At 46.8% G+C, this 26,586-nt stretch overlaps 1 protein-coding gene across 9 annotated transcripts; it reads right to left on the bottom strand.

Annotated features, from left to right (window-relative positions):
• Window positions 1-352: 352 nt before the first annotated feature.
• Window positions 353-24,590, bottom strand: ADAT1 (adenosine deaminase tRNA specific 1). Of its 9 annotated transcripts, XM_040410073.1 has the most exons (11): window positions 24,455-24,523; window positions 24,354-24,410; window positions 17,494-17,636; window positions 17,201-17,257; window positions 12,376-12,430; window positions 9,354-9,484; window positions 8,453-8,981; window positions 7,345-7,484; window positions 5,908-6,007; window positions 4,002-4,088; window positions 353-708 (listed from the first exon to the last, which is right to left on the bottom strand). In XM_040410073.1, exons 2-11 carry the CDS (start codon window positions 24,359-24,361, stop codon window positions 582-584), a joined length of 1,377 nt encoding a protein of 458 aa, XP_040266007.1. In that variant the 5' UTR covers window positions 24,362-24,410; window positions 24,455-24,523; the 3' UTR covers window positions 353-581. The 9 variants fall into 9 exon arrangements, 8 of the variants coding, with proteins under 8 accessions (XP_040266007.1, XP_040266009.1, XP_040266008.1 ...); XM_040410075.1 differs by lacking the exons at window positions 24,354-24,410; window positions 24,455-24,523 and adding an exon at window positions 24,529-24,590; XM_040410074.1 differs by lacking the exons at window positions 24,354-24,410; window positions 24,455-24,523 and adding an exon at window positions 24,219-24,327.
• Between the last annotated feature and the right edge of the window lie 1,996 nt (window positions 24,591-26,586).

Here is a 26,586-nt window from a genome sequence, read left to right on the forward strand (position 1 = left end):
TGTAGTTCTTCCTTGGGGTTCTGTGCCTCCATTCCGCACCGGACCTTCCGGATTTACTTGAATGAGTCTGCATTCGTGATGTGGCGTGCACAGGGCCGGAGCCCATATGTTGCGGGCACTGCTGGGTAACAGCCGTGTGCATGAGGCCTCATACAGTACCAGTGAATGAGATTTCACAGGACTCATTTACACGCTCTACACAAAGCAAAAACACAAACTGACCAGCCGTGCGGATTTTTAAGTCTGGAGAACATCAATTTTCAATGCAAAGGTGAGCTAAAATCTGCGCCAAAAAACACAAGTAACACATGCGGTTTTTGGTATGAAATTTCTGCATGACAGCCCGCACCTGTGTGCCTAACCCCTGATACAGTCCTACCAGTAGGAGACCGACAGTCACATTGCAGGTGTTGGAGTCTATGGGACTCGGTTACAAGAAAAATGTATAATTGACGAGTTCAGATGTCACAAAGCCTCCAATGTAAAGCTCAAGTGCAGATGGAGGCGCACATCACCGAGGGGCTTTCCCATCCTCTCCCAGAACCTCTGTTGTGCCAGGTCGGTGATTTGCACTTTGGGTCTCAGCTGAAGTTCAGGTAGTCACGTGATGTTCGGATCCAGGATGTAAGTACCTGTTCTCGCAGCAGCCTCCAGGCTTCCTGGTAAGACCGAGCAGCTTCTTTATAATCACCATATGTCTTCAATTCCCTGGAAGAAAGGAGATAAAATATTGTAAGATGTGTACAGAAACCAGTTATGTGACCAGTAACCCTAAAACCACATAAAACCGTCATCTCTTATGTTGCTAAATATTTAAAATTTAATCTGGTGGGACTTTACTACATCCTTGGGAAAGCTGGGTGGCAACTAGGCTTGAGCGAATCAACCTTCAGATTATAGATCCAAAGTCGATTCATTCAAATAACTTGCTGTTTCCGTACAGCATTAAAATGTATTGGCTCAGTGTAGGCAAAATTCGTATCGCCCAAAGTTGCGCGAGAGGTTAATTCCTACTGTATTCGTATCTGCGTACTGAAAAACAATTGAGAATAGGAATCTAAAGTGGGCTCTGGTACTGGCTGGTACCTCGGGACCAAAGCCCACTTCGGATTCCTATTTTAAAATACGCAAGCCTAGTGACGACCCATATGGATGCTGTTCTAGCTTGCACAGGTGTTGTCATGTCGTGTTTGTACATGACGCTTAGGGTACGGCCACGTGGTCAGGTTTCTGCAAGCAGTTTTGGAAGCCAAAATCAGGAGTGAATTAAAATAAAAAGTGAAGTCGTATCTCTCCTTTATACTTTCTTTCCTTTTACAATCCACTCCTCATTTTGTCTTCCAAAACTGCAGAGGCCCTGAGCGTGTGGCCGTACCCTTAGATAGCTGGTCAGAGATATACATTAGATGGTCGGCGTGTTCGACTGACCTTCATCCAGAGTATACGGCCAGCTAAAAAATTGCCTTGTTTAATTTTGCACCTAACAGGGTGTGGTGCGTGAGGGCGCAGTGTCAGTGCAAGGACATCCTATACAGGACCCCACGTAGGCCGCGAGCTCCCCGTGTACTCGCTGCTGTCTTACAGCAAAGTACACAGCAGGAGAATGCAATGACGAGTGATCAGTACAAGATAAGGACTGGTAGTCGTCAGCCGCATGTGGGGGCCAATACGTATGTACACAAGCATCATCACAGATAAGGTGCCGTAAAGGGTTAATCCAGGCTTTCATCTCAGTGATCGTCATCCTGGGTGTGCCGGCCATACACATCAGAAGACCACTGGTTGAACCCACTAATTGTGGCAGGCCTGGCCAACCATCTAAGGGGTGTGCCCCGTGTCCCGTCTCTCCACCAATGCCAAAAAGAAGAGCATGTTGGATCTGATGGGAGATAAGCCTCCGCCAGAGAACATGGGGGCGTCAGGATGAAGTCTATAAAGGCCTGGTTTAATTTTTATGATCCAGACATTCCTGGTGTGTGAAGCTGGATGACCTCATGTGACCGCCCCCATATGTTCACGTCCTGAAGCTATCGATGGCAGCGGTGCTGGAGCAGAATCCAGACTGCAGCGTATATTGTGTGAGGGACGTGCAGGACTGTGAGTCTGGTAACTCCTGGTTATACAATCCCCCTAAATGATTACAGACATTTTATACACAAGAAGCAAGTGAGACGGTGAAAATGTCATTTATACTTTGTAAGGCTTCTTTTTTTTTTTTTTTATCCCTCTCGAACGAATCTAGCTCCTGATGAGCTCAAAACCCAATCTGCACGCAGAAGAAAAATCCATGCGCAGATATGACCATGCTCAATATGCTGTGGGAAAGGCGCCGTTTTTCCCCGCAGATTTCAACGGTTGCAATAAATATGATGAAATCCATGGCAAAAATCTGCACGTGTTACATTTGGGACCCAGCCGACCAGCCAACATAAAGTACACACGCAGCAGCTCAAAGCTCTGTCCGGAAGTTCTTAATTGCACTGATACATTGTAACGGGGCCATGCAGATGAATTAGCAGAACCGTCTGAACTTGCACCCGAATAATAAGTCACAAGTAAAAAAAAAAAACTGATATTAAATCCACCTAAAAATGAGGTCCCTAAGTGCAGCTGCAGAAAACAATGTCCTCCTGGCAGTAGGCGCTCCATTCATAGAAAGGCCTCTGTGTTATAGTGACACCAGACATTAGCCAAGTTTTCCTGGCATCACTACCGGCTCTGACTTCAGGGAAGCAAGTGATTTTTTTTAACACCGGTGACAGCCTGGGAGCGGCGGAGTGTAAATCTCAGTGGTCGAAAGACGAGGCGGCATCCAAGAGGGCGACTTCTATTTTCCATTGTACGGTATAATCTTCTCTACAAGGAGCAGCGTGGGTGTCCAGCAGCGGCACACAGCACTCGTCACAACTGCAAAACCAATGGGCTTTCCTGTTTGGGGTATTCTGGTAATCAGGAATTATCCCCATCCACTGCAGATCAGTTGGAGTCTGATTGCTGGGCCCCCACTATCTCTGGCAGTCCCATAGACTTTGAATGGAGCAGTGCTGTGCATGCTCAACCATTCATCAATGCAAACAGGGTACACAAGGCCCCCGTTCTAGTGATCGTGGGGGTCCTGGTGGTTGGACTCAATCTAATAGTTATGAATTATCTGTAGCTTCTTGTTACTGGAACATTCCTAGAATGACTCCAGTTCTGCAACTTTTTAACATATGTTGCGTCTCAGTTCATCACCCCCTTAAGGATTTCTGCTGCTTTACATTCAGAGCTAAAAAAACAACAACTCACGGGGCCTGGAATTTGTCACAGCTGTAGATTCGCCACAAAGTATCCAGTCTAAAGAATCCTATCCTGCGCTGATTGTTTGCTCCAGTGTTTCGGTACAGGTAAAATGCACCTGTCTGGGGTGCAGGTGGATACAAATCTAGCAGACTCTCACACCGTCCCCTGTATTGTCTCATCAGCAGTTAGATGTTAACAGAAATATTCCCGCTCACTGACAGCAAGCTGAGATTTTGAAGATAGCAAAGAGGTAAAACACAAAGTATAATGTAGCTTTGCAGGACTTGATTCTCAAAAACTGCAATTTTAAGACCAAGTAAGTGAATATAGGAGGAGACTTTTTCCATGCATAGAAGCTATATGGGTGGGACGGCTATTAAACAATGAACACTTTTTCATCCGCTCATATGTGTACCCAAAATGGGGTGACATCACAAGCCACTCACAAAATCCTTTATAGCAGGCAAGTGTCCAAGCAGTCACACCCTATGAGGGGAGAACTGCTAATCCACCGATCATTACACCATACTGGCAATAACCCACTTACAGATCTCTATACGGCGTCACCACTTTACTATGTACAAGGAGATATTTACTGTAACTTGAGAGCCACAAGAAGGACGAGGGTGCAGCGACCATCTCCGGGCTAAATGATATAAAAATGACTACATGTATATCCATGTATTCCAGTGCTGAGAAGCCACGTGTAACATGGTTACCTGAGTGACTCCGGGATCTGCTCTTCCGACAGGTTCTCTAGCAGATGACGAAACATGTGAAATAATTCTACTTTACAGATCCGGGATCTGGTGGAGAAAAAGACAAAAAACACTGTTAAATACATCACATCATGAAACCAGCACAAGTAGTGACCATCAGTTATTACTGTACAGAGGATGCCACATCCACCAAGGATATTGGACTCTTATGGGGAAATTCACTAACCACTTTCTAGGTCGGCCATGCCTGTGACATGGTGATCGCCTGCAGTTCAGTCATTCATGTACAAGCCTGTATTCTCCAATCTGTGGCTCTCCAGCCGTTGCAAGATGGCATGCTGGGAATTCCAAATTTGCAACAGCTGGAGAGCCACAGGTTGAGGATCACTTGTTTAAGCGATCTGTCCGGCAACATGGCAGAATAAACTGGTCGACCAGGGAGTAAGGGGGAGCTGTTATCTTCCCTGGTGTAAAAAATAAATCAAAAAATGCAAACACTGGGTTTCTACACCCCCTTGCCACTTTCTGAAAAAGGAGGTTGGCATGGGCAGGGCCATCAGCCCCGGCAGATATATCCCCATTAACATCAGTTTACTGGTACAAATAATAACCGAACTCTACACAGACTGCTGGAGGATGAGCTTCATTTATGACGCCGGTGGCACAGGGGATATCAAGGCTGGTGTAGAAAACACTGGTATTGACAAATCTCCTGTCTTTGAGCAGATGGCGATGCCACTCACATGCAGTTTTGGCCGACCCCAGTTTCAGTTGTCTCTTGTGCATGGACGTCCTTAGACACCATGCTCAGCTACAGTCTTGGGGTCTGAAACTTTCTGGGCTGCTTCCTCATTATGACCGCTCTTCTCTTTCCTCATACAGCGGCCCTCTTTTGGCCTTTTCCATTCACTGCGATGAGACTTCCGAACACAGGCGAGTACGCACGCTCAGCTACTTTCAAAGTCCCGTTACTGTGAAAGGACGCGTGGTACCGTGTTAGCCAATAGAAAACTAGTTTAGTGCTCTAGTTTAGGAGTATTGCAGGTTTGATACCTTTTGACGGCTAACAAACATAGGAGTAATGACGTTACATAGCGAGCTTTGGAGACATCCCCAGTCCCCTGGTAGTACACCTGATGAAGGCTATGTAACATCGTTACTCCTATATTTGTTAGCCATTAAAAGGTTTCAAACCTGCAATATTCCTATTTTGTTTCTCTTAATGAGAGCACTCAATAGGACGCACACACCTCGCCCTCTCTGTTCCTGATGGGAGATTATAGCGACCCCTACAGGACACCAGTATGATGCATTCTCTCACCATAGTTCCGCATACCCCGAGGACGTTTTAGTTTCGTCCAAACCTGTGCTCACAAATCTTTCCTGGGATCCGATAATCCAGGACAGCAGTCACGCAGCCTCCGGTTGTGAATTTAAATACACACAATATTGACGGCTGTTTTCAAGGCACCGGTATTATCATCATAAAAAATATTTTATTCACATTTTCAATAAAAATAGCAAATATTGAAACGTTTTGGCCTCACTCTGCCTTTATTGAGCCAAAGCACAACAGTCTACTTCCATGTGAGACGACAAATGACTCCAAGTGGGAACCAATCATCCTCCATATTCATGGGGTCACAAATGTATTATGGTGGATACTCATATGTACATGTGGTATCTCCAGTGTTCTCCGATGCCATGCGACTGGTCCAGGATTCCTTGCTTTACAAATGTCACTAAATGACGTGGGTGCAATGCTCGGTGCAAACAAGCACAAAACTGCTCCCCAACCATGGACTGTACATGTGGTACCACGAAACCCCAGAGTTGCGCAGTAGGATACAAGCTCTGCATCCGCCTTCTAGAAACTTCACTAAATGGACATGAATCTCTCTCCTACCTGGACTGTGGCGTTCCAATCGCTTTCTTCGTGGTCCCTTGTCTGTAGCCATTAGCAGTGACATCTAGTGGCTGATGTGGAACTGCACACCAACTAATTGCTGCAGAGAAGAGATTGTACACGTTACATGATACGTATTTCTCTACAATCCTAATTCTCTCGATCCTAAAGGTCAGATCCTCATGATCATAAAGTGATGGTATATCCCAGCAATGTGCCATAGCGTTATATGCTGGGGAAACTCCTTTTATGAATGATATCACCGACTACTTACATGGTAACATCTGCTGGAGGATGTGTACCATTTTGGGGAAGTGTGAAAAGTAATTGGTTATACATTATTGGCCTAAGCTTAGCGTGTATGCTGGGAAAAGCTCCTGACATACATGCAAAGGGTGTGCATAGGGTTCTATTAACGTGAAGGAGGCCACAGGAGCGTATGTCGTGAAACCCTAAGTAACCTGCTGGTCCTCTCCTAGGTCCTAGTATAACCGTATATAACAGTATAATGCACCCACAGGTAGGAAGTAATACAATTTTAGGAGCCAACCACTGTGGCCACAAACAGTGCAAGTGCTGCCACAATATTACCAAGCAGACCCAAATCATCCTGTCTACAGAAGGGAATACCTGCAACTGATATCTACTTTTTTTACGTATCTATCTATACACACCTTCTTTATAGATTTGGATAAATGTATTTTTTTTTTTTTAGATATAACTTTATGTATTCTTTGTCCGAGATCAATTTTTCATATTGTGATGCAGCCCCTAAGATAAGGACCCTCTGCCATACATTGATATTAAGCCCCAATTTTGTAGAATTCGGCTTTTACTGGCCAGTTTTTTTGCACTATTGGGTCATCCTAATGTTCAATTATCTGTTCATCATTTATGGCTAATATAACAGAGGTAGAAACTGCCGTGTAAGGAGTGGGCTCAGCTCCTAAACCTGCTTCATACATTCCCGTCAGACACCGGGAAGGGGTTAATAAAGTTGGAACAAAAGATTGGAGGTCCTTTTTTGAGAGCGGATCCGGTGCTATTGATGTGGTGAATGGGAAACACCTGAGGAGTAATTCATATTTATATGCAGACCAGGAATCAGGGGGACAGGTCCTTCGGCTCCCAGAGGCGAGTCTCCCCGGCTGCTATGATCATTTACTGCTTTTGACTGATATTATTCTCTTCTTTTTATGTTACTGCACTTATAGAAGTACTGGATAACCCTGGGTGACTGATCGCGGAGAAAAGAACCATAAGGTTATCTGTATTTTTTTTTTTTTTTTTAGGGCAACCTTTAAATTGTTCCCCTAAGATACCTCGGGAGCCTCCCACAGATGTGAATATCTTTAGAAGGACCTTTGAGTGGTCCAACCATCATTCCACTTCTACGGTCAGGTTTAGTTTCTTATACATTTCTTATACTGGACTCACCTGCACCACAAGGACCCAGCTTTCTTGCATCATCCGCTTTCCTCAGTGCGTCTCTTCCGTGCTGAAACTGTAATCGTGACTGCAGGATACGTGGCACATGCACGTGGAATCCTTCAGGTAGACCCGAGACATTTTTGCACCTGGATTAAAGAAAAAAGGGCAGATGTCGCAGCCTCTGCCTTAGGGTAACATTCACCTGACTGAAAACAACGGCCGTTCATAAATGTGCCCCTTAGTTTTAGACGCCGGCCTTAATAAAGCGCTGCACTAGCGGTGGATCCGCCGCTGCCGCCGTTATGAAGTGGTGCCAGCGCCAGTTCTAAATGTAACTCAGCTCCCTTACTTTCGTACATTTAGAACATTTTTTCTCACGCCCACTTTATTACATCTGGCGTGAGCGGAGGGAAGTCGCAGATTGCGGCGTAAAAGGACCTTTGCGCCACAATCTGTGGCATACTTCTGTTTCATGAACGGCCGTTAAGAATGGGCCCATTGATGTTAATGGAGTCCATCTGGCCAAATCTATTTTTTGGATGGACATTATTAACAGGCTGTGTGAATAACCCCGTGCTTACACTGTTCTTAGAACGGCGGTCACGCGTTGTGTAAATGTACACTTACGGGCCGATTCATATGACGATCACAATTGGTCCAGGAAACAAGGCCCATGTGTCCCGGAACAACTCTGTGGCTCCCCAATCCTGATTCTATCATAGTAATAGTCATTTCCGATCTGATTGCGCCTCTTTTATGCTGTACTAAAGAGCCGCGATCAGGTACGATTTCACTTTATCATAAATTACTATGAAGCAGTCAGCTCAGGTCAGGGAAGCCACGCAGTCAGTCCACGAGATGCGGTCAACACGCAGTTCATGTTTCCCGGACAGAGCGCAATCATGGGAATCAGACCTTACCATCTATTTCAGGGGTGGCCAACCTGAGGCTCTCCGGCTGTTGCAAAACTATAACTCCCAGCATGCCCAGACAGCCTACAGCAGTGAGCCTACAGCAGGGAATGGTGGGAGTTGTAGTTTTACAACAGCTGGAGAGCCGCAGGTTGGCCACACCTGATCTATTTAATGAGCAAAAGATTATCATAATGTAGTACCTACTGTGTAGAGCCCTCTCCATGGACTGCAGACTAAACGGGCACTTCCCCACCACAACGGAGGACAGATAGATGGGTTCTTGTAGAAAGTGCATGAGCAGCGCCCCCTGGCAGCCAAGCACGGTCCATCGAGCCATCTTGTCACTGCAGGACATGGATAATGTGCGGTCTCCTCGGCCCGGCTTAACGCGGAGGACTCCCACAGTGTGATAGTCCACCCCTGGATTGTGCCCATCTTGAGCCTCCCCAGGAGCGCACTTCGCTCCGGTCCTGAACACATCTATTGGTTCAGGGTTAAAAGTGGCACTTTCTTCCTTTTCCTTGGTTTCAGCTATTCTCTCGGTTTCCTGGTCGGATCCGTCTTGCTTCATTCTCTTGTTGGCAGGTGGAGAATCACAAGAAGCCTGCTTCCTCTTATTAGTGGTTGTGATAGGGTCGCAGAGTAATGGGGTGGCTTCCTGTGGCGCTGTAGAGGTGGGACAGAGCTGGTCCTCTAGGGGAAGCATGGGTACAATTGATGCATCACCACCTATCGGGGCAAATAATAATATATCTAATATACTCTCTGTGGGATGCAAAGAATAAAATACTTTACACATGAAGAAACTACATAAGTCATGAGGGGGGAGGGCCTGCACTGCACTGTCCTCCATGAGCTTCAGAGGAACGGCTGAGGGGTTCACCAGACCCACAGCGAATGACTTACTGGCAGCGGCTTATCTAACATGAGAAGAGGATCCGATATTGAAATTCAACATTCCCAAAACTTCTTACCTCCTATGTCGTCTGTTTGGGAGGGCCGGCACGTGAATTTGGCAGATTGGGACGACTTTACTCTTACCTTGGGCACCTTTATACTCCCGGGGACAGGTAAGACCGAGCTCAGCAGACAGATACTCACATGGAGTGTGACTGGTGAAGAACACAAAGGAGACCCCAGGCTTCAGCGTCCACTTGTTGGTATCACTTCCAGGAACCAGCACACAATCATGGCTCCTTGACAGCGCTAAGGAAAGCTGGTGGAGGAGGTACCTGGCCCAAGGCAAGAAAGCAGAGCCCTTAAAAGGGTTTTCTGAGACTTCTATACTGATGACCTATCCTCTGGAGAGGTCACCAGTATCTGATCTGTGGCGGTCTGACACCCGGGACCCCCACCAATCAGCTGCTTGAGAAGGCAGCGGTGTTCCTAAGAGCTCTGCTCCTTCTCCTTGCTCACCAAGCGCAGCGCTGTACATTGTATAGTGGCCATGCTTGGTATTGCACACAGCCCCATTCACTTCAATGGGGCTGAGCTGCTTCTAGGCCACGTGACTGATAAACGTGACGTGTAAAGCAGAGAGAAGGCCGCGGCGCTACTGTGAGCGCTGGTGCCTTCTCAAACAGCTGATCTGCAGGGGTTCTGAGTGTCGGACCCCCACTGATCACCTATCTAGAGGATAGGTGATCAGTTTAAAAGTCTGGAAACCTCCCCTTCCCCCCCAATACACCCCCCTAGGAGAGACTAATAACAAAAGCTGGATGTCCCGTCTACGATAAGCGTTCTGGGCAGCCACTTATCCTTTACTACTGTATCCAACATGGCCGACAGAGTGCAAGCTTACCCCTATTATAACTTATCAGAGGAATGTCCTAATTAGCTCTCTCGACTCAGTCGCCTGCTCTTGTGAAATGTCACATTATAGTGCAGTTATGTAATGGACACAAGTGCCAAAAGGTCAAACTTTCTGGATTATCAGATGCCGGGTTAAAGGAAATTCACTGAACAATCTTCCTTTCTAGGCTTTCCCATGTAAGCATCATGCGGAGGGCAGCTTCTGGAGGACGTGGTGTTAACAGACAGAGGGCAAATATGCCAAGGACGAGAGGCCAAACAGACCAGCAGAGAGACATTCTCGGCGGCGCGCCTCCCGCCTGCACGGTCATTAGTGACAGGGTGTGACTGCTGCCCTCCAGATCTGCTCCATGAATGACATACTCCATAGATGTAGTGCGGGCTCTGCCAGCCAAGGTGTGGGGAAGCAAATGCACAAAGGGAAAGTCACAGATCTGTTTCTGCTAAATATCGTGCTGGGAGATCAATGTAGGGAGACACACTGCGGCCCCCCCGGACACGAGCCCCACATAGTTCTAGACGCCTGTCTGTCCTTGCCTAATGTGAACACAGCAATGTTATTGTCACTGGTGCAAGAGACACTTATGGACTTTAACTAGTAGAACATCATGGGTTCCCGAGAGGCCCAAGGAAGATTTTTTGGTTGCTTATCCTACTATTGCTATGGCGTGTTTATGGCGGAGTTGAGGGAGATGGCTGAGAGTTACGTCCATGACCAGTTTGGAGCTGCCGGATAATGGTCTAATAACTCCACTTCTATCACTACAGTAACGTCAGATAACGAGTGAATTATTTACCGCCATCTCAATGATGACTCATTGACTCCTAACATTGGGATACAGTTTGTTCCCTTAATCAATGCTTCATACTCGAGGAATCATTCCATCGCAGGTTTGTAATAAGGCATAAGGGCTGATAATGGAGGCTAATGAAAGGCATGGGGGATGATATGGGGGTGATGAGAGGCATGGGGTTCATATCTGAGGTCTGATTGGGGGTCATTTACATTGGGGTCTGAGCTGAGGTCTGATTGGAGGTCTTATTAACATTGGAGGTCTGATTAACATTAGGGGTCTGATTGGTGGTCTGACCTGAGGTGTAATGAAAAGTATTTTGTTTCTTATTGTCCCTCTCTAAAACCTAGGTGCGTCTTATGGGCCGGTGCGTCTTATAGGGCGAAAAATACGGTATCTTGCGGATAAGTGATAATTTGTCATTCTGGCGCAACTAATTTAAGGAGACTCACTATGAAGTTAATCTCAATTTTTCTTTTAAAGGCTTTATAAAACGTCCAACCCCTTTAATCTGAACCAGTCAAGTGGTACGATGCCCTGCCTCAACCACAGCCTTTTGTAGGAGGTTGTTAGGCACAGTGCCCCCAGCCTATCTGAAATTACAGATTTTTTTTCCACTCGGTGCCAATCTGAAATTGAGTTAAGGGCACATAAGGGGGAGTTCGGGAGCATTTAAATCACAATGTATATGTTTAACATGGGACCAGAAGTTTGATACTTAAAGGGGTTGTCCAAGTTATATTTATTGATGACCTATCCTCAGGATAATTCATCAATATGAGATCGGCTGGGGTCCGACACCCGGCACCCCCGCCGATCAGCTGTTTGAAGAGGAGGCACGTGCCGTGCCAGCACTGCCTCTGCTTCATTGTTTGCCTGCTCGCCGTTGCATCTGCAGCGGTGAGCAGGTGTAATTACACCCAAGCCGTTCCATTCATTTCAATGGTACGGATCGCTCCTATACAGCAATCTGTACCACTGAAATGAATGGGACGGCTTGGGTGTAATTACACCTGCTCACCGCTGCAGATGCAATGGTAAATAATAAAGCAGAGGCAGCGCTGGCACGGCGCGTGCCTTCTCTTCAAAAAGCTGATCGGTGGGGGTGCCGGGTGTCGGACCCCAGCCGATCTCATATTGATGAATTATCCTGAGGATAGGTCATCAATAAATATAACTTGGACAACCCCTTTAAGGGCTCATGCACACAGCCGTTGATTGCAGACTTGAATGTGTCTGTGAATGGGTTCGTGGTCAGTTCACACCACAAAAATGTAGTGCATGGACAGAAACCCCACAGAAGCACTCCGGGACCTTCCGGATTGGGGACCCATTAAAGGGAACGGGTCCGCATCCGTGATGCGGGGTGCACGCGGCCGGTGCCTGCATACTGCGGACTCGCTGTTTGCAGACCGCAATACGGGCACGGCCATGTGCATGAGCCCTAGGACTGAATTATGGACATTAAAAGTGTTGGAGGTCTATTGCCTCGGAGAAATCAATATATTCATCTTTACCTCTGAAAACTTCTCTTTGCAATTATTTCCGCATGACTGTCTTGGAGAACATCACCTAGGCAAGAAAGTAACGTAAGAGGTAATGACAGGGTGCTTGTAACCACCACAGTACAGAGTAGAATGTGTTTTCTGGATATGGTGCCGTGCTCAAGATAAGGACAAAGAGTCACCGGGATCAATGACAAGTTGGCAGAGAGGGACAAACACTGCGTCATCAGGCAGGGATTTGTCATTGCTGGAAAATGAAACCCTCGTGAAATGAACTCACCTCTGCCCCTCAATATGTTCAAATGTCGCAACTGAAGACTAATGTATAAGGAAGCAAAGATCAATCAGCGCCATCGCTGGGAGTGACAGAGAATAAGATATCTCCCTAAGGGCTCCCCCCACGGCTCATCGGTATGGGACTGCTTAATGGCAGGAAGGACTGAACGGTTTGGAATTCAACATGCCTGACCCTATCTTCCCTGTAAGGCTACTTTCACACTCGCGTTTGGTGCGGATCCGTTATGGATCTGCACAGACGGATCCATACAGATAATACAACCGTCTGCATCAGTTCAGAACGGACCCGTTTGTATTATCTGTAACATAGCCAAGACGGATCCGTCATGTACATCATTGAAAGTCAATGGAGGACGGATCCGTTTTCTATTGTGCCAGATTGTGTCAGTGAAAACAGATCCGTCCCCATTGACTTACATTGTGTGCCGGGACGGATCCGTTTGGCTCAGTTTCATCAGACGGACACCAAAACGCTGCAGGCGGCCTCCAAAGCGGAATGGAGACGGAACGGAGGCAAACGGATGCATTCTGAGCGAATCCTTTTCCATTCAGAATGCATTAGGGCAAAACTGATCCGTTTTGGACCGCGTGTGAGAGCCCTGAATGGATCTCAGAAACGGAAACCAAAACGCCAGTGTGATAGTAGCCTTAGATAAGCAGCGCCAGCATCAGTTTATCCTTTGTTCCTATTCAATTGAAAATGTACACTCAGGTCGATTTACATTTATTTGTTTTTGGATGGGCAGCAGAGATGCCAGCCAACAGCGATGTCTATGGCTCCGTACTTTAATAACCCCATTCCATGATACCCAGACTCGTCTCCCTTGTTGCCCGATTGACACGCTGACATTTTCTTGTGTGTGAATGCCAATAGAGTTGACAAAGTAATTTCTTGAAGTGCACCTGATACTGCAGCTTTTTTTTTTTTAAATATGCAAGGGACGTTTTTTTGTAATGTGGTATTTTATTAGGGGAGTTTGTCCAGTTTTTTTTTAAAACTGCTAAGTGATGACTTCAGAGAAGGGAAAAAAATAACTAAATCACCAAATAAAGTATATTACAAAAATACTCCTAATCCCTTCCCCTATAAGCTAAAAAAATTGAAGTGACAGTTACACTTTAAACGGGTTCTGCACTTTGTTTTAACTGATGATCTATCCTCTGGATAGATCATCAGCTTCTGATCGTCGGGGGTCCGACACCCGGGACCACCGCCGATCAGCTGTTTGAGAAGGCAGCGGCGATCCAGCAGCGGCGCGGCCTTCTCACCGTTTACCGCTGACCGAGTGACGTCACGTTTACCGCTTAGCCCCGCCCAGGCCATTGATACTAGTCGTGACGTCACTCGGCCAGCGGAAAACAGTGAGAAGGCCGCGGCGCTGCTGCCTTCTCAAACAGCTGATCGGCGGGGGTCCTGGGTGTCGGACCCCTGACGATCAGAAGCTTGATGACCTATCCAGAGGATAGATCATCAGTTAAAACAAAGTGCAGAACCCCTTTAAGGCTAAGGCTACACGACGATGTGTCACGCGACAAAAAGGGTACAGCTACACGGCGACATTTGTTGCACAACTTTTCATGTAATGTATTTCAATGGTGTTGCAATGCAACTTGCTGCTACTGCAAAAAAATAAAAAAATGGACTTGGGTGGCTTTTTTGCGACTGTCCGGTCTCAGTATGTCGCCACCATTGAAATACAATACATCTATAGACAGGACTCCACCACATCATCGACCATGGAGTCGGCAGACACAACCGCAATCTATAGACAGGGCTCCACCACATCATCGACCATGGAGTCGGCAGACACAACCGCAATCTATAGACAGGACTCCACCACATCATCGACCATGGAGTCGGCAGACACAACCACAATCTATAGACAGGACTCCACCACATCATCGACCATGGAGTCGGCAGACACAACCGCAATCTATAGACAGGGCTCCACCACATCATCGACCATGGAGTCGGCAGACACAACCACAATCTATAGACAGGACTCCACCACATCATCGACCATGGAGTCGGCAGACACAACCGCAATCTATAGACAGGACTCCACCACATCATCGACCATGGAGTCGGCAGACACAACCGCAATCTATAGACAGGGCTCCACCACATCATCGACCACGGAGTCGGCAGACACAACCGCAATCTATAGACAGGGCTCCACCACATCATCGACCACGGAGTCGGCAGACACAACCGCAATCTATAGACAGGGCTCCACCACATCATCGACCACGGAGTCGGCAGACACAACCACAATCTATAGACAGGACTCCACCACATCATCGACCATGGAGTCGGCAGACACAACCACAATCTATAGACAGGGCTCCACCACATCATCGACCATGTAGTCGGCAGACACAACCGCAATCTATAGACAGGACTCCACCACATCATCGACCATGGAGTCGGCAGACACAACCACAATCTATAGACAGGACTCCACCACATCATCGACCATGGAGTCGGCAGACACAACCGCAATCTATAGACAGGGCTCCACCACATCATCGACCATGGAGTCGGCAGACACAACCGCAATCTATAGACAGGACTCCACCACATCATCGACCATGGAGTCGGCAGACACAACCGCAATCTATAGACAGGACTCCACCACATCATCGACCATGTAGTCGGCAGACACAACCGCAATCTATAGACAGGACTCCACCACATCATCGACCATGTAGTCGGCAGACACAACCGCAATCTATAGACAGGGCTCCACCACATCATCGACCACGGAGTCGGCAGACACAACCACAATCTATAGACAGGGCTCCACCACATCATCGACCACGGAGTCGGCAGACACAACCGCAATCTATAGACAGGACTCCACCACATCATCGACCACGGAGTCGGCAGACACAACCGCAATCTATAGACAGGACTCCACCACATCATCGACCATGGAGTCGGCAGACACAACCGCAATCTATAGACAGGACTCCACCACATCATCGACCATGTAGTCGGCAGACACAACCGCAATCTATAGACAGGACTCCACCACATCATCGACCATGGAGTCGGCAGACACAACCGCAATCTATAGACAGGACTCCACCACATCATCGACCATGGAGTCGGCAGACACAACCGCAATCTATAGACAGGACTCCACCACATCATCGACCACAGAGTCGGCAGACACAACCACAATCTATAGACAGGACTCCACCACATCATCGACCATGGAGTCGGCAGACACAACCACAATCTATAGACAGGACTCCACCACATCATCGACCATGGAGTCGGCAGACACAACCGCAATCTATAGACAGGGCTCCACCACATCATCGACCATGGAGTCGGCAGACACAACCACAATCTATAGACAGGACTCCACCACATCATCGACCATGGAGTCGGCAGACACAACCACAATCTATAGACAGGGCTCCATTACATGAGGGACCTAGCCTAAAAGTGTTTTCCGATAGTTAGATACTGATGCCCTATCCTCATGATCATGGAGGCCAACACCCAATACCCCCAACAAGCAGCTGTTTAGTGCAGCCACTAGAACAGGGATGGCCAAGCTGAGGCTCTCTAGCTGCTGCAAAACTACAACTCCCAGCATGCCCAGACTCCCTACAGATATCAGCCTACAGAAGAGCATGGTGGGAGTTCTAGTTTTACAACAGCTGGAGAGCCGCAGGTTGGCCCTGCCTGCACTAGACCACTGCGTCGTTCCTGGTGCTGGCGTACTGCACTTCAACTCCGATTCACTTAAAGGGAACCCATCATTAACTTTATGCTGCCCACAGTAACAGCAGCATAAAGTAGAGACAGGTGAGTTCATTGCAGCGGTCTGTCATCTAAAAGTTAAAAGTAAGTGGTTGCCGAGAACCAACATCACAATCATTGCAGACTGGGCCTGGAAAAGAGTCACGGCCACCTGAGAAGAGTCCTGGTTATTCATGATCTCCTGCCCACCTGCTGATGACTGACCGGCTTCTACCTCAGTGAGGTCAGCATAAGGCTACATGCACACGAACTTTGTTCGTTTCCGTGTCCGTTCCATTTTTTTCGCGGATAGGATGCGGAGCCATTCATTTCAATGGGTCTGCAAAAAATGCGGACAGCACACTGTGTGCTGTCCGCATCAGTATGTCCGTTCCGTAGCCCCGCAAAAAAAAAAAAATAGAACATGTCCTATTCTTGTCTGTTTTAGGCATTGTTACAATGGATCCGAAGAAAAAAAAAAAAACGGATGGCATACGGACGTCATCTGTTTTTTTTTTTTTTTTGCGGATCTGGAAATTGCGGACCACAAAACACATACGGTCGTGTGCAAGTAGCCTAAATGGTACCACAGCTACATAGTGGATGGAACCTTGATCCTAGCATAGTTTCCAGTGCCTGCCGAAACAACTGACTGGTGAGGGTCCCAGTTTGCCGGATCTCCACAGATCTGATGTGGATGACCCATCAATATCTAAGTACTGGAAACCCCTTTTAACATACAATTATATAAAGACAAGAGGTGTCAGGATGGTCTGTACTCACCAGTTGTCCGTAATTTTGACTGCCCGATACATTTTGTCCCAGTTCCCATAGCAACAACTGTAAAATGTAAAAGAAAAAAAACAATGATATATATATTCAATTAAATCTTAGAAAATTTTAAATGGAAGTAGTACACCACCTAGTGGACAGAATAAATATTACACAAGAAGGGGCACACGGCTTTTATACCTCTCGATGAATGAACACAAGAGCTAACAATCCAAACTTATAGAGACCAGTTGTAGGAGGTAGAGTGCCCACTCACAATGGCCCAGACTTAGAAACATGATCACCTTTCTTTCCCGCCGCACACTCCACTTGTATCACGGCAGCCATCAGAGTCCATTCCTTGCTGGTGTCTGGCTGGCCTTGCTTGGAGAGCTTGGTCCGGTAATGTCCATAGCACAAAGCAGCGATCTCATCCGCAGCGTCCGACCTTTAACCACAGAGGATCACATCATCAGCCGCAAGATACAAGTCATGGAATCAAATCCAAGGATCCTGACCAGCATTCACACTGGATTTGCAGTGAAAGGTTGGCGTGAGCGCAAGGGTACCTGCCATACTACACTACTACATACTACACTGCTCAATACAGTGCGTGAATTCTTAAGGGGCATCTGTCAGCAGTTTTGTATCTATGACTCCGGCTGACCTGTTACATGTGCGCTTGGCAGCTGAAGACATCTGTGTTGGTCCCATGTTCATATGTGCCCGCATCGCTGAGAAAAAGGATGTTTTAATATATGCAAATGAGCCTCTAGGAGCAACGGGGGCGTCGCCATTACACCTAGAGGCTCTGCTCTCTCTGCAACTGCCACGCCCTCTGCACTTTGATTGACAGGGCCAGGCGTGATGACGTTTTCACTGACTTCTCATGAAGTGGAGAGGGCGCATGCTGCGGTTTGTGTCCGGCCAATTCCAGGCATTGTCCGCTGGATCAGGACCCTAAGGCCTTTTGCAGACGAGCGTGTCCGGATTAGGTCCGGATGCGTGAAAAATGTGCGATTTTGCAGGCAAAGTCATTCAGTTCTGCCTGCGATCGCGTTGTTGTTTTCATTGGGCGGGTGCAATGCGATTTAATGCGTTTTGCACACACGTGATAAAAAAAACTGAATGTATACAAACATCTCTTAGCAACCATGAGATTTTCACGCAGCTCCATTCACTTCTATGGGGCCAGCGTTGCGTGAAAATCTCACGCAAGAGTGATGCACAAAGCAAGAGTGATGCGTGAAAACCAACGCACATGTACACAGCCCCATTTAAATGAATAGGTCTGGATTCCGTGCAGGCGCAATGCGTTCGCATCACGCATTGAACCCGCGCAGAATACTCGCTCGTGTTAAAGGGGCTTTCATACTGATGACCTATCCTCAGGATAGGTCATCAATATCAGGTCAGTTGGCGTTCCATCCCCTGGCACCCCTGCCAATCAGGTGCGCTCTAGTAAGCACTGCAGCCTCCTGACAGCGCCGTCCATAGTGGCTGTGCTTAGTATGGAAGCTACATGTGCCACCCGGCAGCCAGTATCTCACCGGCAAGGCGGTCATTTTTCATTCAATATTAATTGCCGGTATTTTCCTGTGGGACGGTTACTAATGGGCACTTCCATTGTGGTGCACTCATTAGTACAGCCTTTACCTCCCCCAATTGTGTTAAAAAAAAAGAAACAGAACTCCCATCATCCATTTGCTCGCGCTGCGGGGAAAACTCTCATCACGCTGGAGCGCAGGTCCTGTCCAGTGAGCGCGAACAGATGGAGGAGAGGAGTGGTGTTGTTTTTTTGCAGAAGCAGAGAAGGGGGCACTAGTGTGGCCAATAATTATATTGGGGGCAATACTCTTACTGGGGGGCACTAGTGTGGCCATTAATCTTATTGGGGGCACTAGAGGAGGCATTACTCTTACTGGGGGGCACTACTGGGGGCATTACTCTTAATGGGGGACACTAGTGGGGGAATTACTCTTACTGGGGGGCACTAGTGGGGGGCATGACTTACTGGGGGGCACTAGTGGGGGAATTACTCTTACTGGGGCGCATGACTTACTGGGGGGCACTAGTGGGGCTATTACTCTTACTGGGGGGCACTAGTGTGGCCATTACTCTTATTGGGGGCACTAGTAGGGGCATTACTCTTACTCAGGGGCACTAGTGGGGGCATTAGTCTTACTGGGGGGCACTAGTGGAGCCATTATTCTCACTAGGGGGGCATTTCTCTTATTGGGGGAACTAGTGGGGGCATTACTCTTACTGGGGGCACTAGTGGGGGCATTAATTCTGGGGCGCACTAATGGGGGTATTACTAATTCTGGGGGGTGCTAATAAGGGCATTAATATTACTGGGAGCCACAGTATGACAGTGACTTAACGCCCTATGTTAAGCCACGCCCCCACAGCCACACCCTCTTCGGGTGTGGCCTAACTTGGCCGGTATTTTTTGGGAAAGGTGACAACCCTAATTGCAGGCCAGGACCATTCACTCGAATGGGACTGAACTGCGCCTGGACCACGTAACTGATGACCTAGGAAGCGGCCGTGGTCTCTTCAAACAGCTGATCGGACCACCACGAATCAGATATTAGTGGGCTATGCTATCAGTATGAAAACCCTGGACAACCCCTTTAACCCCTTAAGGACGCAGGGCGTACCGGTACGCCCTATTTCCCGAGTCCTTAAGGACCAAGGGCGTACAGGTACGTCCTGACTTTAATTCGGAATTCCGGCGCCGCAGGGGTTAATCGGAACGGGACGCCGGCTGAAATCATTCAGCCGGCATCCCGTAACAACGCAGGGGGGGGTCATTTGACCCCCCCGTATCGGCGATCGCAGCAAACCGCAGGTCAATTCAGACCTGCGGTTTGCTGCGCTTTTTGCAGTTTCTGATCGCTGCGGTCCCTGACCGCGGGGATCAGAAACTTTAGAGTGGCTAAAATCATTATTTTTCACCCCCCCCTGCACCCCTGCACGATTTTATGCCGGAGGGTGGTGCGGGGGGGGTGTCGCAGGCGGTGGGGGCGTTGCGGGAGGCGGGCGGTGCGGCAGGCGGGATCGCGATCCCCCGCCTGCCTCCCCATGAACGATCGTTGGCTTCTAGTGGGTATACCAGGGTGCCAGCACATTGCTGGCACCCTGGTATAAACGGCTGACATCTGTGAAGATGTCAGCCGTTTAACCCTTTCCATACCGCGGTCCGTACGGACCGCTGTATGGAAAAAGTTAACTGTCATCGGTCAGGGAGCTCCCTCCCTCTCCATCGGGGGGCTGCTGTGGCTTTGCAGCCCCCCGATGGAGAGGGAGAGAGCCCCCAGAGAGCCCCCCTCAGCCCCGTCCTTACCCTTCCCCGTCTGCGAAGTTCTGAGCAGACGGGGAGGGTTCCCATGGCAACAGGGCGCCTGCTCAGGCGTCCTGCTGTCCATGGTGCTGAACAGATCTGTGCTAAAAGCACAGATCTGTTCAGTGTAAGTAAAATACAGTATAGAACAATATATATTGTTCTGTACTGTATTATACAGACACCAGACCCACTGGATCTTCAAGAACCAAGTGGGTCTGGGTCACAAAAATGTAAAAAAAAGTGAAAAAAGTTAAGATAAAAAAAAAAACATTTATCACTGAATAAAAATTAAAAAAATAAAATAAACTACACATATTAGGTATCGCCGCGTCCGTAACGACCTGATCTATAAAATGGTCATGTTACTTTCCCCGCACGGTGAACGCCATAAAAATAAAAAAATAAAAACTATGAGAAAATTGAAATTTTGCCCACCTTACTTCCCAAAAAAGGTAATAAAAGTGATCAAAAAAGTCGCATGTACGCCAAAATAGTACCAATCAAACCGTCATCTCATCCCGCAAAAAATGAGACCCTACTCAAGATAATCGCCCAAAAGCTGAAAAAACTATGGCTCTTAGACTATGGAGACACTAAAACATGATTTTTTTTTTTTCAAAAATGAACTCATTCTGTAAAACTAATATAAAAAAAAAAAGTATACATATTAGGTATCGCCGCGTCCGTATCGACCGGCTCTATAAAAATATCACATGACCTAACCCCTCAGATGACCACCGTAAAAAAATAAAAATAAAAACAGTGTAAAAAAAGCCATTTTTTGCCATCTTACGTCACAAAAAGTGTAATAGCAAGCGATCAAAAAATCATATGCACCCCAAAATAGTGCCAATCAAACCGTCATCTCATCCCGCAAAAAATGAGACCCTACTCAAGATAATCGCCCAAAAACTGAAAAAACTATGGCTCTTAGAATATGGAGACACTAAAACATTTTTTTGGTTTTAAAAATGAAGTTATTGTATAAAACTTACATAAATAAAAAAAAATGTATACATATTAGGTATCGCCGCGTCCGCGACAACCTGCTCTATAAAATGACCACATGATCTAACCTGTCAGATGAATGTTGTAAATAACAAAAAAAAAAAACGTGCCAAAAAAGCTATTTCTTGTTACCTTGCTGCACAAAAAGTGTAATATAGAGCAACCAAAAATCATATGTACCCTAAACTAGTACCAACAAAACTGCCACCCTATCCCGTAGTTTCTAAAATGGGGTCACTTTTTTGGAGTTTCTACTCTAGGGGTGCATCAGGGGGGCTTCAAATGGGACATGGTGTCAAAAAAAACAGTCCAGCAAAACCTGCCTTCCAAAAACCGTATGGAATTCCTTTCCTTCTGCGCCCTGCCGTGTGCCCGTACAGCGGTTTACGACCACATATGGGGTGTTTCTGTAAACTACAGAATTAGGGCCATAAATAATGAGTTGTGTTTGGCTGTTAACCCTTGCTTTGTAACTGGAAAAAAAATATTAAAATGGAAAATCTGCCAAAAATGTGAAATTTTGAAATTGTGTCTCTATTTTCCATTAAATCTTGTGCAACACCTAAAGGGTTAACAAAGTTTGTAAAATCAGTTTTGAATAGCTTGAGGGGTGTAGTTTCTTAGATGGGGTCACTTTTATGGAGTTTCTACTCTAGGGGTGCATCAGGGGGGCTTCAAATGGGACATGGTGTCAAAAAACCAGTCCAGCAAAATCTGGCTTCCAAAAACCAAACCGCGCACCTTTCACTCTACGCCCTACTGTGTGCCCGTACAGTAGTTTACGGCCACATATGGGGTGTTTCTGTAAACGGCAGAGTCAGGGCAATAAAGATACAATCTTGCTTGGCTGTTAACCCTTGCTTTGTTAGTGGAAAAATGGGTTAAAATTGAAAATTAGGCAAAAAAATGAAATTCTCAAATTTCATCCCCATTTGCCAATAACTCTTGTGCAACACCTAAAGGGTTAACGACGTATGTAAAATCAGTTTTGAATACCTTGAGGGGTGTAGTTTCTTAGATGGGGTCACTTTTAGGGAGTTTCTCCTCTAGGGGTGCATCAGGGGGCTTCAAATGGGACATGGTGTAAATAAACCAGTCCATAGAAATCTGCCTTCCAAAAACCATACGGCGCACCTTTCACTCTACGCCCCGCTGTGTGGCCGTACAGTAGTTTACGGCCACATATTGGGTGTTTCTGTAAACGGCAGAGTCAGGGCAATAAAGATACAATCTTGTTTGGCTGTTAACCCTTGCTTTGTTAGTGGAAAAAATGGGTTAAAATGAAAAATTTGACAAAAATATGAAATTCTCAAATTTCCTCCCCATTTGCCAATAACTCTTGTGCAACACCTAAAGGGTTAACAATGTATGCAAAATCAGTTTTGAATACCTTGAGGGGTGAAGTTTCTTAGATGGGGTCATTTTTGGGTGGTTTCTATTATGTAAGCCTCGCAAAGTGACTTCAGACCTGAACTGGTCGCTAAAAATTGAGTTTTTGTAAATTTCTGAAAAATTTCAAGATTTGCTTCTAAACTTCTAAGCCTTATAACATCCCCAAAAAATAAAATATCATTCCCAAAACAATTCAAACATGAAGTAGACATATGGGGAATGTAAAGTCATCACAATTTTTTGGGGTATTACTATGTATTACAGAAGTAGAGAAACTGAAACTTTGAAATTTGCTAATTTTTTTCAAATTTTTGGTAAATTAGGTATTTTTTTGTGCAAAAAAAATAATTTTTTTGACTTCATTTTACCAGTGTCATGAAGTACAATATGTGACGAAAAAACAATCTCAGAATGGCCTGGATAAGTCAAAGCGTTTTAAAGTTATGAGCACTTAAAGTGACACTGGTCAGATTTGCAAAAAATGGCCTGGTCCTTAAGGTGAAAATGAGCCCGGTCCTTAAGGGGTTAAACGTCTGCTTTGTGTCACCATAACTTGACACCCTTGTCTTTTATTTTTCTGTCCATGGGGCGATGTGAGGGGCCATTGGTGCCATTTGGAGGTACATCTGACTTTTTAAGAGGCAATTCTGGCACTGGGATTTTTTTATGTGTGGGACAAGTAATATTAAAATATTCTGGCCATTTTTGGAATATATATATTTAAAAAATTATGATAAATAGGGGCATTTTTGAACAGTCTATACACTTAGATGCCACAGTCACTACTGATCGTTGCATCTGAGGGCTTAATCATATGGGATCTCTGTTGTCAGACGTTGCAGGCAGGTATCATCTGTATAACACTGGCAGCACCCGCCTGGTATGGTGCAGGCGGGCATCAGCTGTATAACACCGACCACGGCTCCTGTCCTCACCAGGCGGGTGCCAAGGCCACGAACACATGCAGGGAAAAAAACGCGTACACCAAACCCTGCATGTTTTACGTGCATATTTTGCTTCGGATCTCATCCTTTGCATTGGCGGCACTCAGACCTCACATTGGGTGGGGTGCGGCCCTAAAAAGAGCATCAACTCCCGCACAATGGCTCCTAACTACCACGAGACCGCCAAAAAAAGGCCAAGCAGGGGCAAGTGAAGTCGAAGGGGCGATGTAAGTGAAAAATTGTATGAAGGTGAAGACAGAAGAGATACATGAATTTAGCGTCGCAATTGTAAAGTGAGGAAAATTGCACCAACTGCTGTAAATAGCAATATACTGACAGAAAATGGCTGTTTTGTTGCCATGGAGACCAGCAGAGCGCCCACTGTCGGCCACGAGCCAGGCATTACTGGGAAGAGGGCTCCCACAGTCTATGGCGGCACGCGCCGCCTCCGCCTGACATGTGCTTGCATTACCCCGCCATTTTCCTCTGTCGCTTCGGTGATGACGTCACTACACGCCGAGCACTAAGCCTGAAGAGAATAGAAAAGAGCTGAGGGCTCTGCCGCCTGGAGACCGGGTCCTCCGACTCCTCCACACACACGGCAGACCCGACGGCTGTCAGCACTTCCGTTTATCCCGTGAATTTACCTCAGTGTTAGCGCCAGGAAGTAATCTAGACGTGAGGCGACAGGGATTCTGGGAACTGTAGTTTCTTCGCGGCGGTTAGTTTCACTTTCACAAAGGCGGATCTTACCCGCTGGACTACAATACCCAGAAGTCCCCGCAGACACAGTAGTATTCGACGGTGTTCTGTGTATATATACATGACATTAAATGAGGTTTACTACTAGAAGTAAAACACAAAAATAGTAGTAACAAATTAAAACTACTGCTCTATAATGTCCTGCAGCCCCCCCCCCCATAAATAAAAAAAATTAAAGGCACAGTACCTTTTTCAGCAAAGTGAAGTTTGATTAGCATTGCGCAAGCAGTTTTCCAAATTTTGAGAATTTCTGCCAAGAGTTTAGAGGCACAATGTAAAGATCGCCACCTGAAAAAAAAATGGACCACCAGAGTGCACAAGCCTGTATGTCTGTATACACGCCGCCAGCTGTAGTGTGCCCCCATAACAAAGCACAAGCCAGAGTGCCCCCAGATACAATGCCAGATGTAGAGTGCCCCCCCATAACAGATACACAATGCCAGATGTAGGGTGCCCCCCATAAGAGAGCATAAGCCAGTGTATGCTGCCAGCTGTAGAGTGCCCCCATATAACAGCGCAGAGGACAGTAGACCATGTTCTGTACATCGCTCCGGTTGCCCAGTCGTGTGGGGTCATGGCATGGTGGCGACTTCTGAGCAATCCCAGTCCTATGGGCATCACTGTTTGGCTTTTCCATTTAGCAGAGGCCTACAGCTCAGGCATGATCAATGTCAGGTGGCAAGGGGTCCCTCCTCCGAATGGAGCAGCAGTACACGTCCATTCACTTCTATGGGGTTGTGTACGCAGTGCTTCCGTCCTTCCATAAAAGTGAATAGCGCACTGGAGTGACATGCACATTACCGCTCCAGAAAGGGGACCCCCAGTTCTCAGGATTACTGGTGGTCCCAGCGATCTGATCCTTTATGTCTGTGAAGGTTCTCATTTATCCAGGTCATGGTATATATCTGTAAAGAGTAAAACAAGGCAACTGGACTTACGTTTTCAAGAAATCTACAGTTTCACTCGTTCTTCCAACGAGCTTTCTCAATTCTGAGTGACTGTACAAGAATTCTCTGGGAATAAATATGTAACTGAATCAACATCTGGTAATTATACCCAGCATGGGGTCAGAGGTCATTATACCCAGCATGGGGTCAAAGGTGTTGATCCATTATCCTAATTGGAGTCAGTAGGTGATAATGACCTCCCAGAAAAAGGTGTCAAGACAGCATTGTATGTGGCAGACAATAGATGTCTAACCCCCCCCCCCCCACCACCACCTCTATGTAAGCTTGGCCTCTCCATTTTTACGTAGATGGACTCCTTCACACAAGCTTGAATAGAGGCGGGGGGGGGGGGGGGGGGGGTAGACATCTATTGTCTGCCACATACAATGCTGTCTTGACACCTTTTTCTGGGAGGTCATTATCACCTACTGACTCCAATTAGGATAATGGAATCAACACCTTTGACCCCATGCTGGGTATAATGACCTCTGACCCCATGCTGGGTATAATTACCAGATGTTGATTCAGTTACATATTTATTCCCAGAGAATTCTTGTACAGTCACTCAGAATTGAGAAAGCTCGTTGGAAGAACGAGTGAAACGTTTTCAAGAAATCTACAGTAAGTCCAGTTGCCTTGATTTATTCTTTACAGATATACCGGATCCTTTAGCTCTGTTCACATCCCATTATGTAATCATCTGACTATTCCGCAGCGTATAACACACACATCAATCTTGGTGCACCCGGCCTGTGTTCTGTATCCATAGGGACCCACTGTAAGGTCACCCTTGGCATATGCCAGGCCAGTATGCTTTAGCGTAGGGAAGGGCTTGCAGAGACGTGCATAGCAAAAAAATAATAATGGGAGCCTATGGGTGACGTATACCCCTATACAAGATTGCAGGATTTTCTCAACAGACTGGAAGAGTGTGAACATGGCTTTACCTGTACCAGCAGTGACAGCGTAAGCTGCAGCACCCACATAATATGCAAA

Source organism: Bufo bufo, chromosome 10, assembly GCF_905171765.1.
Source record: "Bufo bufo chromosome 10, aBufBuf1.1, whole genome shotgun sequence".
Lineage (NCBI taxonomy): Eukaryota > Metazoa > Chordata > Amphibia > Anura > Bufonidae > Bufo > Bufo bufo.

Excerpts from the sequence above, each read along its gene's own strand:
- ADAT1 (XM_040410073.1), bottom strand. Across the intron at positions 8,982-9,353 it reads CTTCACCAGTCACACTCCAT|GTGGTGATGCATCAATTGTA; the intron begins GTGAGTATCTGT and ends TTGCCCCGATAG. Across the intron at positions 7,485-8,452 it reads GAGAGGGCTCTACACAGTAG|GTGCAAAAATGTCTCGGGTC; the intron begins GTACTACATTAT and ends TCTTTAATCCAG.